At 37.6% G+C, this 19,443-nt stretch overlaps 1 protein-coding gene across 15 annotated transcripts in view; it reads right to left on the minus strand.

The window, feature by feature from the left end:
* nrxn3a (neurexin 3a) overlaps nt 1–19,443 on the minus strand; it is a 217,158-nt gene that overhangs the window by 2,286 nt on the left and 195,429 nt on the right. For 8 of the 15 annotated variants that reach the window (XM_030787588.1, XM_030787550.1, XM_030787564.1 and 5 more), the window contains one exon: nt 6,348–6,435. In XM_030787588.1, the coding sequence (XP_030643448.1) occupies nt 6,348–6,435 (88 nt within the window). Of the gene's footprint in view, nt 1–6,347; nt 6,436–14,598; nt 14,617–19,443 lie in introns of all 15 variants that reach the window. The other 7 variants (XM_030787596.1, XM_030787573.1, XM_030787581.1 and 4 more) reach the window with 2 other exon arrangements.

Consider the following 19,443-nt stretch of genomic DNA (forward strand, 5'->3'; position numbering starts at 1 on the left):
ATTAACAAAACAGTTTAACAAAAAGAAAAAGTAAATTTTCTAATTAGCACGTCCATTAAAGTATAATAACATATGTATATAAAAAGTATTCGAAGAAAAAATAAGCATACCAGTTTGTTTTGTCAACTTACATCAACAAATTGCCCGCATGATTTTGGCATGAAGAAAAAAAAAATTACAAAAGAAAGTTGTGTAAGAATGTTCTTGGACAGGTTTTTCTTGAGGGAGAAAAAATTACTAGCCATTGTATTTTCCGTTAAATATATTTTTGACATGAGTGTACAGGGAGGCAACAGCACATACATCCACACCACATAACATGAAAAATAAACTTCAACATTATTTCTCTTTAGATTTTTTTTTCTTCAATAAATAACCCAGTTTTTTTTTTCTTAATACAAAAACTGTACATATCTGTATCTTTGATTTGATATATATTTTTTTTCTTCAATAAATATCTACATTCTAGTAATGTACGTTTTTGCTTAGATTGATCTATCCTTTCGTTTTTTGAATGAATGGATGACTGTACATATTTTACCATCGCTAAAGAGGGAAGGACAGGAGGTGAGAGGGGGACTGGACCTATGAACATACTACATAGGAAATGAAAATGAAGGGAGTGATTGTGTAAGTCAGTTGCCATGTCCATGTAAAGGCAGTACGAAGCGGTCGGGCGGCATTAGAGCTTTTGGCTGTAAGGAAGGGATGGGGATATACAAACAATGAGCATATACATGCCCATCTACAAAAAAAGAACAAAACTCTAACACTGACAATCTGACAAACCCTAAACTGCAACTTCTTCTTCGCCATGCAGTTTTTGAAACAATTCATTAAGTCAATTGTTTGTCAATATTGCTGTCAAAATTTGAAAAACAAGAGGACATATCAAGATCTGGAACCCTTTCACCGACAATTAGGTGCTTTTTTTGATTTTATTTATTTATTTGTTTAGTTTGTTGGTTTTTTTTTTTTTTTTATTTGGGTTGAAATATGGGTAAATGTTTTGGAGGTTATATTGTCAGACATTCCTCTAATCAATTTGCCAATATTTGATTTTTGAGCACACAGGACATTCGCTGAAGTAGTTCCAAATCTAAAAAAGGAGACCAAAAAATCAAAACATTACCAAATTAATGCTAGTTGTGATTTGATATTCACATCTAGTTAAAATTTTCAACACTAATTTTGAACAAAACCCAAAAATCAGCTATTCAAAAATGATAACAACCAAAAATGAAACTGATTCAAGAGTGGGTTTAAACTAAGAAATAAAAATTCCCAAGAGACGAAAGAACAAAGCAATTTTAATTTTCACACACTACAACCAGATGCACACACTATATAACAGACACAGTCAAGAAGGACAGTTGGCTGACAACTGTCACCTCTGTCATGTGACCAAAGACAAATATATCTGTTATTGTTAGTCTTTAAACATGTAACAGTCGTGCAGTCTGGATGTGCGTCAAAGAGAGAAGAAAATTGGCTGAAAATGGGTTAATTTTTTACTGCAAAATGTTGATGCATGCTTAAAGTAAGTTGCATTTAGGGAAAGTAGACAAACAGCACGGCAAGCTGGGGATCTGGTCTGACTGTACAGTTTGAGAGAGGTTACAGGTAAGAGAGGCAGTTTAACCAAGGGCTGTAGGTAAGAGAGGCCAGGGCATGTGATAAAACATGTCAGCTAACATAAATTGACCTATGGCCATTTCATTTGCATGAATAGGTCAGAGTATAGCCATATTGTCATATACAAGATTAAATACTTTGGTTGATGTTAAATGAAATGTCTATACTATACCTACAGTCTTTGGTTCAACAGCTGCACAGTTTTCATTGAGGAATTCCACATGAGGGCAGACAATCCAAACTCCTTTTATTAAAGGTTTTAAAGTGCAGACGATGATATTATGAGACATGGTAAAGATTTTAAATAGCTCCATCTGAATCTACAAATGTTCCAATTAGACTGAGTACACACAATCAGAACAACTGGGGATAAAGTGAATTGAATCTTTTTAAATTCTAATTGAACAGCAAGCTTGGAGCTCAAATGTGATTCCTTTAGTCAACAGCTTTAAATTTTTTCTTTTTTTTACCTATGTTAAAAATGATCGTGTGTGACACAACGTTCCAAGAAGTAGATAGGCCACAGGACATGATAACACACACAGTATCTGGAATAAAATGTTAATGAAAAATATCACCCTTAATCACAATCTTACCTACCTTGTAATGTTGGATTTTCATCTAGGATATATGAATCTCTGAATAAATTTTGATACCAAGCCGGAGCATGTGGTATTTGGAATCGCTGAATATACTAGTTGTGTTGTAGGGGAGCTGGAGTAATTTCAGTTGAACTGACACTGCTTTTTTTTAAAATAAAACTTAGGACTGTAAATACACATATTTGGATTTCGATGGATTTGGTGACAAATACACGTTGTCTTCGTTAGAAATATGTGAACAATGCGACCTCGGCACTTACCTAGCCTCTAAATCATGTATGAAAACGTGTGTGGAATTCATTAACATCAAAAGTGTCTTACATTCATATTACAAGCTTTACAACCAGGGAAAATGTGTGGTTGACTGAATGAGGAACTCTACAATTTAAAGCAAGCCTTCAAAAGGTGCATCACAATACAGTGGGTTTTCTTTTTTTTGTGTGTGTGTTCTTATCTCTTGTTCCACGGTGGATGGGCAATTAAGCTGAAATTCCAGGGCGGATCAACCACCTGCCAGGGTGTGATAAACACAGCCCCCCTGGCGTAGGAGAGAGCCAAACAAGGAAGGCTCTTTAATCTTTGCTATTATTCCCTTTGTTCTGCCTTTTTGTTCTATTCACGCATTTTAGAGGTATCTAATTGCTTTTGAGTCCAAAAGTTTTTCATCTCTATTTAGTAGGCTGAGGATTACACAAGCTAGGGTTCTTTAAAAAGTATGCAAGCATTTCACTCTCCAAATTGTAAATGTTTGAGTACTTCTTGCCTGTATCTTGCCCTTTGACTCTTACAAATACTGCAGATATAACAATCCATCAGGCTAAAGAGCAAGGAGAATCTGCAAGATAAATACCTGAGCTTAGCATTGTGGCAGCCTGGCATCATAAATTCTTAAAAACATGTTGGTGCATATCAATACACCATGCAACTTAGATTTTGGTTTCTTTCTGTATCGATAACCAAATGACAAAGGACTGTTTTTATAGTAATTCCATTCTCATTGCTCATAAGGTGTAACTCTACCCCAAAGGGTTTGACACACACATATTGGAGGTTTTATAGAAATCATCGAACACATAATGTCATTGAATTTGTTCTGGTCACTGGGGCTAATGCCACAGTGAAATGGCATCATGACTTCCACCTGAAATGGTAAAAACAACTGCTTGTATTTGAGCCATAGTACCTGTCAATACGTGACAGAACTGAGTTACAACTGCATGATAACATTTGATACAATGTCCCTGTAACATCCATATCTCACTTGTTTGAGGTTACTTGGAAATCATTAAAATGTTTATTATTTATGGTATAAAGCTTAAAATAAATTGTAAGGACCTCTAAGAAATATTTATGAGTCTGGTCTTGTAGAAAATAACCTAGGCCTTGAAACAATTCATTTAGTACAACTTCAATCCAAGCAAAACAATTTCATCACAGATCTCACGTGTTATAGTCAAAAATGTTAATACCAAACTTTCAGTTGGAGCACAACCATTTTAGCATGTTAAATGCATACAAGCAAATAGATACAGTTAAGAACTTTAAATGGAACAAACATAGTTCAAGTTTGAGGGTATAGAAACTGGTTTCCCCAGGTAGTCATCTCTTTTATGAGCTGTAGAATTTTATGAATCAATATTAGCCCTCTTATGGAATTCCTAAGTGGGTCAGGGTGGGGGAAACACTTTTACAAACAGAGAGCAGAATCACATGACAACACTTCAGGACAGAGACAAATTGACAGACAAAACACAGAGCTAGGGAAAGAGAATGCAGCAGCAATCTTTGCAACTGCAATTTCAGGTATGATGCTGAACAGAAACTGAACTGTACACGAACCGACCGTGTTAGGCTGAACGCAGCGTAATGTGTTAATCACACACAATGGCACCATGCACCGGAGAATGAGGTTCATCTTGAGAATGGTTCTAGCTAAAAGCCTTACTTTAACATGCCACAAATGACTGCTTGAGGAGATGAAGCTGCAAAACAGATACAGTTTGTGGCAATAAAATTCTTTTTATGCCATCTGCATTTAAAAAAAAACAAAAAAAAACCTGTTTGTATGCAGAACGGCTCTAGAGAGGATTAAGGGTGGGAGTGAGGGAGGGTTTGAGGTGGACATTTGAGATCATTCTTTAGGCACAACTTTCTTGAGATTAATGTTAATACCTAAGATCAAAAAAGTTATGATGGCAGGAAAAGATTTTGTTGCCCATAATTTCCTTTGTCAATAAAAAAATGGAAACATATCAGTTGAAGCCAGATGGCACAAATGCTTCTGAGAGTGACAAAAAAAAGGTAAGTAAATAAATAAATAATTATATATATAGGAAAAAAAAGAAAATCACCAGAAAAAAATCATGCGGCATAGGATGAGGCGAGACGACAGGAATGCTGTATTTTGAATAACTGGGATATAGATGTGCGCACCATCTACAAAACGCAACTCAAAAGACCGTAAACAAACGATTCAACTCAAAGTTCCGAAACAGAGAGAAATGGCCACGCATGCAGCACAAGAAACCACCCAATATACACCAACAACCCCAGAACAATCACGTTTCATGCAACTGTTCACATCAACTCATGTTGGGGTTAGAATGGTATGAATTTCTGTGTAAACATGATTGGATGACTGGGGCCCTGCCAATATCTTTCTTTGTGAATACACCAAATACAGAAACTATAAAGGGTTTAATCATCTCAAACCACTATTTTTGTTAATATTCTTTGGAAGAAATTGGGATTGACACTGAGCAGTACTATCTCAGTCACTGCAGCAAAATATATGATGAATGTAATGCCGGTGAGCAGTCTGACAAACCTCTGTAAGTCACTCTCAAACAATACTTTTGCTTTGTTGTGAAAAGGAGAAAATGTCAAATTGAACATTTTGTTGGAAATTCCTGAAGCCGAATAAACAGCAACAAATTCCTACAGAATATATGTATCAGTTTTAGTCAATTAATTTTGGTTTTGTTCATAAGACAGAGTTTGGTGGATGCTATTTGAAGTCCTGGGACAATGGACCAGGTACAGAGATGTCCAAAGTATTCCGGATACAGTATCAGACATTAAGATACAGAATGGCTAGATAACACGGTGATGCTCTAATAAGCCATGACTCATCGATAAAATTGTCTGAACTGTCTGTACAGTTTTCAAACTGACAAATTAATTCTCAGTAAATTATTAACATTAACCAGTACACATGAACAAATTCTGAGAATGTGTTTTGCTCCTTCTCTTTTTACAGGGATGTGCCAGACAGCTTAGTCATAGATCTGCACTTCTACAAAAACAAGCCAATGTCCAAGTTCTCCCAAAACCCAGCAAAATATGGATGTAGATTTTGATATTTATTTTCATTTTTCATATTTGGGCTGGAAAAGGATTAATAGCAGAAAAAATTGATAACAATGTAGCAAAACTATACAGTAAAACAAAATGAAATGAAACAAAATAAAACAAAACAAAACAAAATTTGTACACAGAAATTCGATGATATCTGTTCTCTATTAAAGTGTTTAACTTAAGTCAAATGTCTAAAATGAGGAAACAAAGGAAAATGAAAAGCACTAGATCAACTGCAATTAAACTGCTAGATATCACAATTTTAGCAAAAAAGAGAAAAATTCAAGAATTATCTCAAAATGTATCATGTATCAAAATGCAAACCAGTACCACATGGCAGGAAACCTCCAATGATACATTTTGAAGCATCAATGCAGAGAACATGTCACTTCTCAATACTAATTTTGTACTTTTGGATTAAAGCCTTTAGCTGGTATGAAGTGCTGAGGACAAAATTAGTAAAATTGTGACCATGTTAACCACTTCGGAAAACCCCATGGGCAAGTGTAGCTCATAACTGATGTAGATAAAGGGGCGAATGATTTGTGATCAGGATAGACTTTGATTATTGATCATGTGAAACTATCAGAGTTGAAATCTATGCTGCTATATGTATTTATATCAACATGCTTGGCTTTGGACTGATTCACATAAAGTTACACTTTATCTATCCATGGGGGCGATGCTTTGAGGATCTGATCCTCAGTTGCAAATGAAAGACCACCACATTGGAGCAAGCAGAATTAAACTAACCTAGCCCACCTGCATGTCCGGAGTCGCATTCATCCATGTCCTCATCATCGCTGGAGCACTCCGCTGAAGAGCCATTGTCATCTGTGGTCTTCATTGTGCCCAGCATACAATGACAAAGAGAGAGGGTGGGGGGGGGGATGCGAGAGAGAGAGAGAGAGAGAGAGAGAGAGAAATCCCAAAATGGCAATATTAAAATCATCTCTATCAATCTATAGGACCTCAAATAATCCAGTGTGATTATCAAAGATGGATTTGATTACGGTCTGTAAACAGTGGAATTTTCTTATTCCACTCACAAGCAGAATTCCCCACCGTCTTATTCCCCACCGAGTATATATATATGCCAATTTATATGTCTGCCAGTGGAGGAAAAAGAAGTTTATATTTTGAATAAACTTTTTTTTATTTTTTTGGAGAGATTGCATTTAATCATTTATAGATGTCACCTTTATCTTCTGCATAGAGTTTGCATGGGTTTTCATTACTGTAGATCACTGGTATTGAGAGTAGAGGCCTAAATTAAATGCTGCACCCTGAGATTATCTGTGAACCTCCGTCGCCTGCAGTAGTGATTTATCCTTGCATTCTCACTTACTTGTGCCAAACACTGCAGTGTGGTTGTTTTTCATGCTGTGTGCTTGGCATGTCTTTATTAGGGCCAGATTAGAATGGGGATAAAATAAGCACTGTCATACAGCAGGTTTATGAAATTATAAATAACACAGGGAGTAATGGAGACCGCACTACTGTGTGAAAGCCCGGGCTTCCATAAATATGATTGGGCTTGACGGCCTGAAAAGAAAAAAAAAAATCTTCCATTTCTCAGTGGACTTGGCTGGGGGAAGAGTTTCTGAAGATCCTTTTTATTTTGGGGGGGGTGTTGGTTTGAAGATGGAAAAAAAAAAAGTTATGCGATAAAATGCATTTAAATGCACATTACTCAAAAGGCAGGCAGGATAGCTTTCCACACTGAAGTACTGTGGAATATTGCCCTAAGTAAATATAAAATTATTCATTGAATTTATATTTGGTGTGGCAAACGACTCATCATGTGTTTGAAAGAGGGGTAGATCACAGATGCAAAAAAGCAATGAGAAAAGTAATTGACTGATTCCAGGGAAAATTTGAAATTATATCTGATTTCCAACTGAATGGCAGAGGACTGCAATGCTTAACATAATAAATAACTAAAAGGCTTGGTCCAGAACATCAATTCAGAGTTAAAATGTTACAAATATTTGCCAACTTCAGTATATATATGCCTGAGAGAGACTAGTTCACAAATGAAACATTAAGCCTGTCAATTGTCTACACTGTGCTGGCAAGTTCATGCATCTGGCAACCGCCACCAGAAAAAAAAAATTACATACATTTTTTTTCCCAGTGATGTCCATTACAACCATATGTGCACAGATAATTCAACAACAGTGAGGCAACCCCGAGCAGGGATGCTGTATTATGACTCTGTGTCATTGTATACTGATGCTTTTGTTAGACAGAAGAAAATGGCCTAACCCACAAACAATGTGAGAATACGTCTCTGTCATGTCTAAGCGTTTAAAATTCATCTCCGTTGAAGGGATTAATCTCTGTCCTCACTTATACCAATCCTGACAGAGATGGGAACGTAACATTGAACTCCAGGAAGATTAGTTAGTTTCCAAATGGCTTTCCAAAGCCCTAAAAGTGTAATGCTTCATGGTGTCCGACTGATAAGCAAATCCATCTAAACCCTTTCAATTTATTTTCAGTCTTGAGGAAATTATGCATTATTTAAAGCTCAAACGTTTTAGCCAAATCAAGATTCATCCGTTTATTGATTTCTCACAGCATTTCTCGATAAGGTTGGAGGGGACCATCTAATATCTCTCAGGGTCTGGTAACACTAAATCATTCTCTAAGCTCCCAGGAGCAACTTTGCAGAAAACATCTATATGAAGCACTCCGAAGAACATTCCAATCAGCTCTCTCTTCTTTTTCCCTCTGTCGGTAGCAAGTTGCGATACACTGCGCAACATCAAGAGCTGAGGTGTACGTATACCATTAAAAAAGACAAAAAAAAAGCCATATCTGACTCAATAATGAGTGTTTGTGACATGTTTAGCTCTGCATGGTTAAGACTAGAAAACCATTAACAGCTTTTGAATAACCATATTCCCCTCATGACATTCCCTTGCTAAGATTTACACTACTGGTCAATATTTTCAATTCACACAGCAGAAAAGTAACACTGTACTCTTCACTGAATATTCAGAAAATATTTAGGTTGTATGTGGTCACATTGTGTGGGTGGGTGGGGGGGGAGCAATTTGACACATAAAATTAACAACAACAAAAAAAATGCATATGGAAATGCTCTAAAATGTCCTATCTTATATCTGAACATGGAAAAGTATAACCGTTGGCGTAAGCACGGCGTATTTAGACCAAAGACCATCATCTCAGCAGAGGTAAGGAGTCAGAGGGAGGCTGCTTGTGTCCTGTGTGCTTAGCCTTTGACGGCTATAGAAAGCAGCTCCACTGAGATAGAGCCATTGTGTCTGGCATCAAGAACCAGGCTGTATTCAAATCTGGCAACACAAAAGAAAAAGAAAAGGACAAAAGACAAACACACGCACAAAAAAAATGTAGCCCTGAATACTCCGTCTCTGTCTTATGCATAGCAATGAGAGACGGCTGTCCTGAAGGAAACAGGCTTTAACTCACGATGTGAGAGACAAAATAAAATGGATTAGAATCCCTCATTTACTTTGCTAGCGATATGGTATTTTGCCGCTGTGGCAGCTCTGCTGGGCTACACATGAGTAAAATGAGGGGGAAAAAAAAAAGAAAATCGTGCGCTACCCTGAACAGACTGAGCTAGTGGACTTGGCATTAAGAAGACCTTGGACCGCTCGACCGTTTCCCATACTACTTGAAAAGCATCCAGCCAGTCTGACATTGCTCCTCTCAGGCATCCTTACTGCAGGTGGCCCCTGCGGCTGAGAGCGGGATGGTATTTTGGGTCTGTCACATTGTAGATGTTGTTAGTTAGCATTCAGCTCTTTGCCTTTAGGCCAGCACTGCCTATGCAAATTGGCTAAATCAATGCAGGATATTTGCTATGGCTCTGCTATGAGATAACTGACAGGCTTGGTGAGTGGTGCCAGAAAATATTAGCATCCTACTGAGTGCACTAGGCAGGAGGGAGTCACACTGAAAAAGTAGTAGAGGGCCAGCATCTCAATTAGCAAGACTTTTAACTGTTCTGAAAAAAATTCTCAGGATGTATATAAAGATAAAAATAGAATCTCCTTCAAGCCAAAATTCAGACACAGTCGATATATTCAGAAATAAATGTTCTGCAGCCTCCCGTCTAAGATGGGACAAAAGTGCCTCACAACTTTTTGTTGAACAACAGTTGCTTTTACTGTTGATTACATACTCACAAAGAATGAAGTCAGAGCTGTTTTTGTCCCTTCCAGATAAAGGTAATTATTTGTATTTATGTCTTTTCCAAGAACTTAATCATTTGTTTGGGCTGACTTCACTCACCTTGAGAAATGTGGTACAAAGCCTTAGCAGATACATGCTTTAGTAAGGAAAAGGACACAACTGGCACTTTTTTTCTCTTCTTCTTTTTTTTTGCTGAGTGGAACACGCAATTGGTGGGGACACATTACATTATCACAGACAGTTGGATGGCCTAAGTAAAATGTCAGTGCACCCGCAGAAGCAAGCAATTTTCCCCACAGATCAATACTAACAGTGAAGCTCCCAAAAGCAAAATAAATCTTTGGTACAGACTTTGCCTGAGACGAGGTGTACACTGGTCACAGTTGTTGATATGAAAAGGGAAGACATTGAAAAAAAAGAGTTCAGCTTTCTCATCTAAAGATTTTAAAAGGGGTGTGTGTGTGTGTGTGTGTGTGCGTGCGCGCGCGCGCGTGTTTGTGTGGTGGGGGGGGGGGGGTTTGGGGTGGGGGAGGGGTTAAGGAAGTGCCATTGTGAGCCCTCCCTCATGTGGACTAGTTATAGACATCATTCACTAGGAGCAATTCAGAACAGTGATCTCCCTAAATTCTCCTGTTGATCTGGTGTAGTGTCCACACAACATCATAATACAACACTATTCAGATATTTACTCCGCTCAATTTAAAGATTTAAGATAGGTTATCAGAGACAACCCACAAAGTTACAACAGAAATACTTTGACTAATGTCTCGCAAACATGTGGGGTGGGAATTTCACTTTTAACTTGAAATGAATCCACTCAGTCACAGTGCATGATAAAATTAGTCCTGAATCATATTTTCACTAGCAAATACATCATTTAAAGGGCGTGCCAATGATTAAGATGAGATTGTTTGCATCTGTTATCGATTGTAACACAAGTAGAACACCGGTGTGATTTATTTGTCTGCACAAATACATTAGTTGCCGTTCTTGGCATGTCCTAATAAATCCAGCCTGGAGCGTATTAATAGGGTCCTAGGCCATCATAAGCAACCAGATCAGCTTCAATAAGCGTTAGCATAAATTCTACAAGTGAAATCTACTAAATGGATGCTACACTACTCCTCCATTAGAAATTTCATCAACTGAATATTTGCTGAGGGCATTAGACTATGTTGTCTCAAACAATACTCCAGAATCACCCTGATGTCTTTGGCTACGTTTAGACCTTGTGAATAAAATGGACATTGTACACGGTTTACATTGTTTTATTCTAATCAAAATATTCATTTACCTCTCATGCTTTGCGGATGAGAGTGCTGTCATCCTTGAGGAGACCACGAGGACAGAAATGCTGAACTGACTGTAGGATAAATGAAATCATTGCCATCCAAGGAGTTGAGTGGACCTGAGCCGTGGCAAGAAAACTCACCTCATGCCTTAAGAGCGATCCAACCATCTCTCTCTGTATAGTTCTTAAAGGACAGTTCTAAATTAAACTCCCTGCTTTCATCCTAATTTTGCTACATGCAATCAGATCATTTAGAGTTGTTTGACTATTTTGCCTTGGATCTTCAACCAGTCCATGAACATGGAGGTCAAGAGTACTTGCTTTTGCTAACATCTCTTACAGCCACTGTTGAACAATCTGAGTAGCCAAAGGTCCTGCTAGAGGTGCACCGACAATCATGCTTCATTCAGAATCGCTGAGATCACTTTCTTTAATCATGGCAGCCACAATAATGGAGAACTGTGCCTGTCCAGCGATTTCATACATGACCTTAGTCATGATGAAATGTTAATTGCTCAATTAAGTCAGTAACCAAATCTGTTTGGAAGCATTTCCTTTCACTACATTTTGTATCCCTTATTTACTTAAGTGTTTCCTTTAATTTGTCAGTCACCTGTACTTCTGTTGAATCACGTTTTCCCTTTGGCTTGTCTCGCTGAGTAATTTAATTGAGGTCAGAGATCAGATTTTATGCTATGCTGTGCATTTAAACTAATATTAGAGCCACATGAACATAGCAGAAAACTTAAATCCATTAGCACAGACAGCCTATTACTAAGCTGACAACATCACTATTAAACCTGCAATTAAATTACTTTTGAAACACACATACACACACACACACACAAATCACCTTTTAAAGTTGTCCTTTTTAATTTGTCTTTTCTTTGAAAAATTCAAGTCTACATATGTTGCACTGAAATCAGGTTAAGCTGTTTTCAGGCATTTTTCCAATGTAAGATTTTGTACAAACATGTGCTTAAGTGAGACTACTGAATGAAGGGGGAACATCTGATTACATGCAGAGAAAATCCCTTTGAAAGAGTAGTATTATAAATGACTATCTCAGCTCAGCATAAATATTACACATTTATACCATGGCAGCTAAAAGTGCTTGCAGATGAAAATTATGCACACTGTGAATTTATTTTGAAATGTTTGCAAACACTCAACACTTTTTTTTTTTTTAACGGGGAACGAATATTTTCAAATAACACATTTCAGCAGAGCTCAGCTCAAACGCTAAAGCAAATATATCACCATATCCATGAGACAAAAACCTTGTGGATGTATATCATGTAGATATAGTGCCCCTAGTCTGATTTATAGTAAAGACAGGTGCCGGGTCATTCATTTCACAGGAGCCTCAAACCATAATCGATTACGCAGTACCAAGGAAAGTGCTGACACAGGAATAATCTTTGAGATTTAAGAAGTTCCAAGAGTCATGTTTTTATGCCCTAGCTGATTTAAGAGGAGGGAATGGACAACATGTCTGAGAATGTATGGATTTAGTGTGAATTACTGAAACCAGGGGTTAAACGCTCGGATGAAATAAGTTATATTACACTGCAGAGAACAACTTGGCAACATCCGTCTCATATGTTTATAGTAATTTTAGTTGTTTAAATATTCCTTCGTATGGGTTACTGTTACAAACTGTAATACTAGACTTGATTTAGCTAAAAAATGATTAAAACTCAACTGTTTGAAGCCTGTAATGAATTGCAGGGATAGGTAATTAGAACTGCTGTGATATCTTGGTTTTGTAAACAGGTTTGGTTTCCTCAAATTTGCTTTTTGATTGATCAGTGTACATCACAGAAACTGTTTGTGCTGTGAGGAGAAATGCATGACGCTTGACCTGCTGGGCTGGTAGTGATGTTCTGTTCCATGCTGTGTGAACACTTTCTAAACCAGCATGTCTCAAATCTGGATTTATTTCTATTTGTGCTTGTGCCAATGAATGATGTTGTCCTCCACTGATAAAATAAGGGTTTCAGTGGTGAGATAATTAAGATAAAGTGCCCTTGTTGTACTCTCATAGCATGAATAATTCACCCTCCAATTGAAAAATAAATGAAGATAATAGAAACTCTTGTTTTGCACTGACCCTTAATCTAAGAAAATTGTTTTTGTTTTACTTCTCTACACCAGGTCTTTGGGACAGATGTTATCATGTCCATCTCCACTTTGACAGAGTAAAGAGTGGAACCGTTTGTATTACAAGCTGAATCGATAACATGAGGCCAGATCAGTTTCAAAAAGAGCAAGTGTCTCTCCTTCTTCATTTCTGTCATCTACCATCTCCTCACAGAAAGCAGTGCTTAAGAACACAGTCCACTAAACTGTCCTTAGCAGGAGTACACTAAACTGTCATCAGCAAGGGGGGTACTGACCCAGGATGAACAGGAGAGAAATTTAGTATTTTGTCTCCCCCCCCCGCTCTTTTTGCTATCCAGTCTTACAAATTTGAAGACACACACCTACTCTATAACCTTTAACACCAGCACAGCCTGTGGCAAAAAATACAATTCCAAGCCCACCATTACTTTTTTGTATTTGTAATCTCATTTGTCTAATTGCCACCAACCCATGGAAGGCAGTTTCAGATTAAAGACATTCATCTTCCTGTTAAAAAAAATTAAAAGAAAAAAGAAACAAAGAAATATTTGTTGGTCTTGGGTCTTTTAGCATTCTATAGTTAAGGAACGCCCAACAATAAAAAGTACGGTATAGTAAATACATAAACCAGTCACATAGTTGTTTATTATCATTATCAAGTATTATGTACCGCACATAATTGTATGTGTTATACTTTTATATGACTAGCAGTGCAGTAGGTTTGTTTATACCAGCATCACCACAAATACGTGAGTAATGCGTTGTGCTACGACGTTACGATGGCTATGACGTCAGTAGGTGATAGGAATTTTTCAGCTCCATTACAATCTTATGGGACTGCCGGCGTATATGCAGTCCATCGTTGACCAAAATGTCGTTATACAGCGTGTGACTATATACAGTTTCTTTCAATTACAGATTCAATTCTAAATTGGCATCCTTTATTATTGCTTGGTTGTGGCATTGGAGGGCACCTGAAAATGGGCTGGGGAGATAAAGCAGCACCTGCTGAGTACTGAGGTAGTATACGGAGGGAGAGGACAAGAGAAAAGAAGATAGTTCATGCACAGTCAAATGACTAGCACAACCCTTTTTTTTAAAAGCCTGACTTTATTGGACAAACCCTTTTGCATGAACAGATGGGGAATTTTGTGCTTGTATAAAAAATAGATGTATCTCTAAACTTTATTTATTGAAATGGGAAGTTCAGGGGCAAATTTATGCACGTTAACTCTAACCTTTCTGCTGTTCTACACCTCTGGCACCTTTCTAAAGCCCTTACCTGTCAATTCTTTAGGCAATGCTGATTTGCAGCTTATGGGTATTTTAAGAAACTCTATAAATTCCCCACATTATCTGCATCACACCGACCCTCATTTTTCAGTACAGCCTGCAGCCGGCATTTTGTGTCCCTTGTTCCTTGATTATCATGGGCTTTCCAAACATTGGTCTTTTTTCTGGCTAGAGGGGTGCGTCGTACTCGTCTTATGGTGTGGAGGCTCCCACAGTTTGCTCTCTACTTTAGTTTTTGTATTTATTTCATTTCCTGCTGAGTTTTGTATTGATTTACCTATTTCTTGAGCGTGACTTGGGTCGTTCTTTTGTTTGGTTTTGTTTTTTTTGTTTTTTTTCTGTTTGTTGTATGTCCTTTCACTTTTAATACAGTGTAACAAGCATGGGAGTGCATTAAGAGTGGTAGTGATGGACTAGTGTCTAATTTACCACCCTTTATAGTGTGTATTTTGTACTGTGTGGGGATCCAGGGAATGGGTGATGTTAAACGTGTTTTCATGACCTACTGTTCTGTAGGAAAATATGGAAAATATGGTGTTATAATGAGCATTTGCATTTTCAGTAAGTGCTTAATTATGTTGGCCTTTTAAGATTTTTCTCTTTTTTCTGCCTTTTTTCCCCCTCTGAGAGAAATCTTTGAATTAATTGGCAAAGTGGAGCTCACTTCATATTTCCATTTACTGCGGAGCCAGGAGATTGAACTTGTTTCTTCCAACCATGCAGCATCATGACAGAACTTCCATAACTCTGTGCTGTTAAGTGCCAGGGTTTCCATATACTGAAATAAATCAAGGAGGCCATCTCTTAAGAACTGCAGCATCCTCCTCTACTTAATATTCCTCTTCCCACATGGCTTGTGAGCACCTTCTGAGAGTTATCAGTCCTCTGCAACATATCAGCTCCCCACTGCATCCCATCCTCCATATAACTAGATTTTAAACACAACTCCTTAGAAATATTTGTCCTTATTGTGATGGTGCAGAAATTGCTGCTGTCATCATTTTTTTCCCCTATTGAAATGCACATATTGCACTTTCAAACAAAGATGAAGCTAATACTACTTCTACTACCACTGCTACTACTAATGATAATAATGAGAATAATAATAATATTGATAATAATAATAATGATAACTTCCTTCAAGAAATACAGTCATGAATGCACACAACTTCATTCATATCGGCACTCGTTCTCCCTATACTCAAAGTTAACCACTTTAGTCTCTCCATTGGCAATATCCAGGTATTTTCCTCTGGAGTTATATTTGACAGTCAACTGACCTTTCATACACACATTAAAACCATTTCTAAAATCTCTTTCTATCACCTTCATAATATTGCCAGCCTCAGGCCATTTCCCTCACTGCCTGATGCTGAAAGGCTTGTTCATGCAATAATCTCTTCTAGTTTGGATTACTGTAATGCCATGTTCTCTGGTTTACCTGCAAAATCCCTCAAGAAGCTCCAGTATGTGCAAAACTATGCTGCCCACGTTCCTACTCAAACCTCACCGCACTAACACGTCACTCTTGTGGTCATACAACTACACTGGCTTTCTGTTCATGCATGCATTGATGACAGAAGCCTCATTCTCACTTGCAAAGCAATCCATGGCATTACACCTGATCAGCTCTGTGACCTAGTCAAACCCTACATACCTACCCACACTCTCTGTTCTTCAGGCTCCTTAAACCTGCAGCAGTCTCATTACAAGCTTCAGACAATGGGTGAGGGAACCTTCTCTTGCAGCGCCTCTTGTCTATGGAGCGTTCTGCTTGAAGCCTTGTAAAATATCCCTGCCTTAAACTGCTTTAAGAAGTTATTGAAAACTTACCTTTTTAAAGAAGATCTCATTGATTCTTGACCTCCTGTGACGTGCTCCCTCCTTTTAGGTTTTTTTTTTTCCTCTTGTAGCATTAGTTTTAAGTTTCTAGCTCTAGTTTTTAGCTTAATTTATGCTGTTTTGTTTGCATGTTTGAATGACTGAAACTTTGCAACTGTTACTGTCTTGTTTTGTGTCCACTGCATAGCTGCTTTTTGTACCTGTTCCACTATCATTTCAACTGCTTCACTGTTGTTGTAACTGCTGTCGCTTTTGTGTCCATTGCACTATTGTGACACTTGAAACAGTCTTGCTGTATCGTGGTGCTTATTTTGCTCTGCTATGCTTACCGGGTTCCCGTATATGTTGTGCCAGGTATGTCATTGTTTGGGTCATGCTCTGTCTACATTTGTTGCTTGCATTGTTTTTATATTAATTTGCGATTTCTTTTCTGTTTTCTTGCACTTATTGCATTGCAGTGCTTTGGATACGGGAAAAGTGGGTAATAAATAACATTCATTATATTACAGCCTCCACTACGGGTCACCGTAGTCGACTGGTCTACTAACCGATGAGCCTACAGCCCTACATTGGATGCATGTAGTACACCAGATAAAAAAGCCACAATGAATGAATTGGTAAGCAGTCCTGGAATTGGTAGACATTGAATTGAGGACTGAAAGTATGTTTAAAGATGTGATGTACTCAGAAAACCCACATGTGGCACTATATTTTTTAACAGATTACATACAGTAAGCTAATGGTTGTGGTCTCTACAGAAATCATGACTGAAAACCTTCACTTGGCATATATTTTACAAATACAACTGTAAAAATACATAGAAATTCAACATCAGTTAGCCTGATATATGATTGTGACTCTATGTTCATTCAACATCATTTTGTCCTGTAGTTCTCATCAGTGAGGATGAAACTTTTACCTAAAAACCCCCCCAAAAAACCTTTTTTCAACCAACTAATACATCAAATGCTGAAGTAAAACCCAGTCACAATTTATGATCATTGCAGTTTTGCCTCTGGGAAAACATATTAAATCTTTTTTAAAGGTTAATTGAAATCGGAATTGTACTGTTTCCACTCGCGACAATGGACTCAGTGCACTGCACTTTTCTCATAATGGGTTCCATGCAATAACACAGCATGAGATGTTAAGCCCACTGAGTAACAGGAGCTTGGAAACACAGGTACAGTCTCTATAATTCACCAACTATTCCTGTACACCCTGTTTCACTTCAACTAGCACAATTCAGTTTAACAAGATAGGACCTGACATACTGGTAATATGTTAACATATTAATTGATATTGCAACAGGAACTAGATCACAATCTTTGCTTGTTTTGAGGCTTAATGTAGTTATAGAGTGTCTATTCAAAATCAGAAAGCAGTCTGTTCCCCTTTCACATTCAAGGTGAAACAAAACAAAACAAAATTACATACTATGTACTACATCTGCTAAAAGAATTCCATTGCTGATTTTGGTGTCTATCATTGAAAGACAAATGGAAATTAAATGATATATGGTTCCTCTTAGTCACTATCAGTAAGTTTTAACCAATCAGAGTATGACACCTAAAATAGTGGAATTACGGACATTTTTAAAGATTAATTGGTTTATTAACTGGTTTGAAAGATAAAAAAGCTGTAATTTTCTTAAAGCTAATGACAAAAACACTCAATGTAGTGTTAATTGTCTGACTGGGGATATCACAGTTGCTCCCTAAATATGATAAGAATTTTTCATAAATATATTAAAATATTTGCGTACAAACCAAAGGAAGCATGGTTCTTTTAATGCAGGATTTTGTACTGAGGGCCCACTGCAACTGCGGCGTGTGACCTTAAAATGATGAGAACTCCCACTCTGCATACAGATATAAAATCAGCCCAAGGCTAAAGCGAACCATACTCATTTCTAATCAACACATGGTTTATGTCTGATCACATTTTATGACTACTCTGAAGTGAAAAAAGTGAATGACTGATGTGTAACATACAAGAGAGAGGTATGTGTTGTCAATGATTACTGCTAATTGCCAGTCAAATCCTTTTTCTCCCCGAGTATCTTCGGAGAGTCAGACTTTTCTTTCAATAAGTATATTAGCAAATGACTGTCTGTCTACAAAAGCCATCAGTTGTTTCCCTCTACATACTTCTTACCAACGTAACTGCAAAGTTTTGGGCTGTTTTGTGCAGGATGGGTAAAACAAATATACATCAGACGATAAAGCTTTTAAATAAACTGTTTGCCACACTGCCTGAATCCATCCAGTTTCCTGGATACTGCCACGACTTATAACTAATAATTACACGTTTATAGCTCTACATGTAAGTATATGTTCTGTGTAGGCACACTGCTATGGTGCACTTCATTATAATGGGTCATCCAATCAGTAATCCCCATGTAAAACTGCTGCTGAGAATATGCAGTGGTTCAACTAAAGTGTCAAGAACGCATCTGATAGAGTATTTGCATTCTGTTCTTAAAGTAAGATCTATTAAAATAGGTCAAATAGAGGAGGCCCAGCCTTGTTAAGAAGTATCTCTATTTCAGCGCTCCCAGGTGTGAATGTTGTCAGTCAGGAAGCTTGTCAAAAGCAAAGATATATAAAAAATTCAACAATTCTCCAAATATGATCTGTATTCTCTATCTTTGGCTCAGTGCCTCTTGCTTTGGAGACACATCAGAGACCAAGGTATACTTTGCAAAATCTCAACAGAACTGCTCTCAATGACATCAGAACAGCCTTCTTTTTCTCTCTGTTCCCTTTTACATCCGTGATCTTAATTAAGCTGAATACAACATGCAGACCTTGCTCCATTTTCAAATCAAACAAGAAGCGCAAATGATATATAAATAAACGCATCCCCCTGTACCCCCTTCCCGACACAATGCAAAGAACTGAGAAGCACAATTAAATTACTTTCCGACTGTAACAGACAGCTTGTTTACTGATCCTGTTTGCACAAATTACGATGGGAAAGCAAACATGACCGGCAGCTTGTTGACCTAGCATGCTGCACCGCCTTAATGAGAATTCCCCTGCCAATTCCACTAAAGCTCTTCACAATCCTCTATTTAGACAGAGGGAAAATGTGGCACCCTTAACTAAA

This window comes from Chanos chanos, chromosome 1 (genome assembly GCF_902362185.1).
Source record: "Chanos chanos chromosome 1, fChaCha1.1, whole genome shotgun sequence".
Classification (NCBI taxonomy): Eukaryota; Metazoa; Chordata; class Actinopteri; order Gonorynchiformes; family Chanidae; genus Chanos; species Chanos chanos.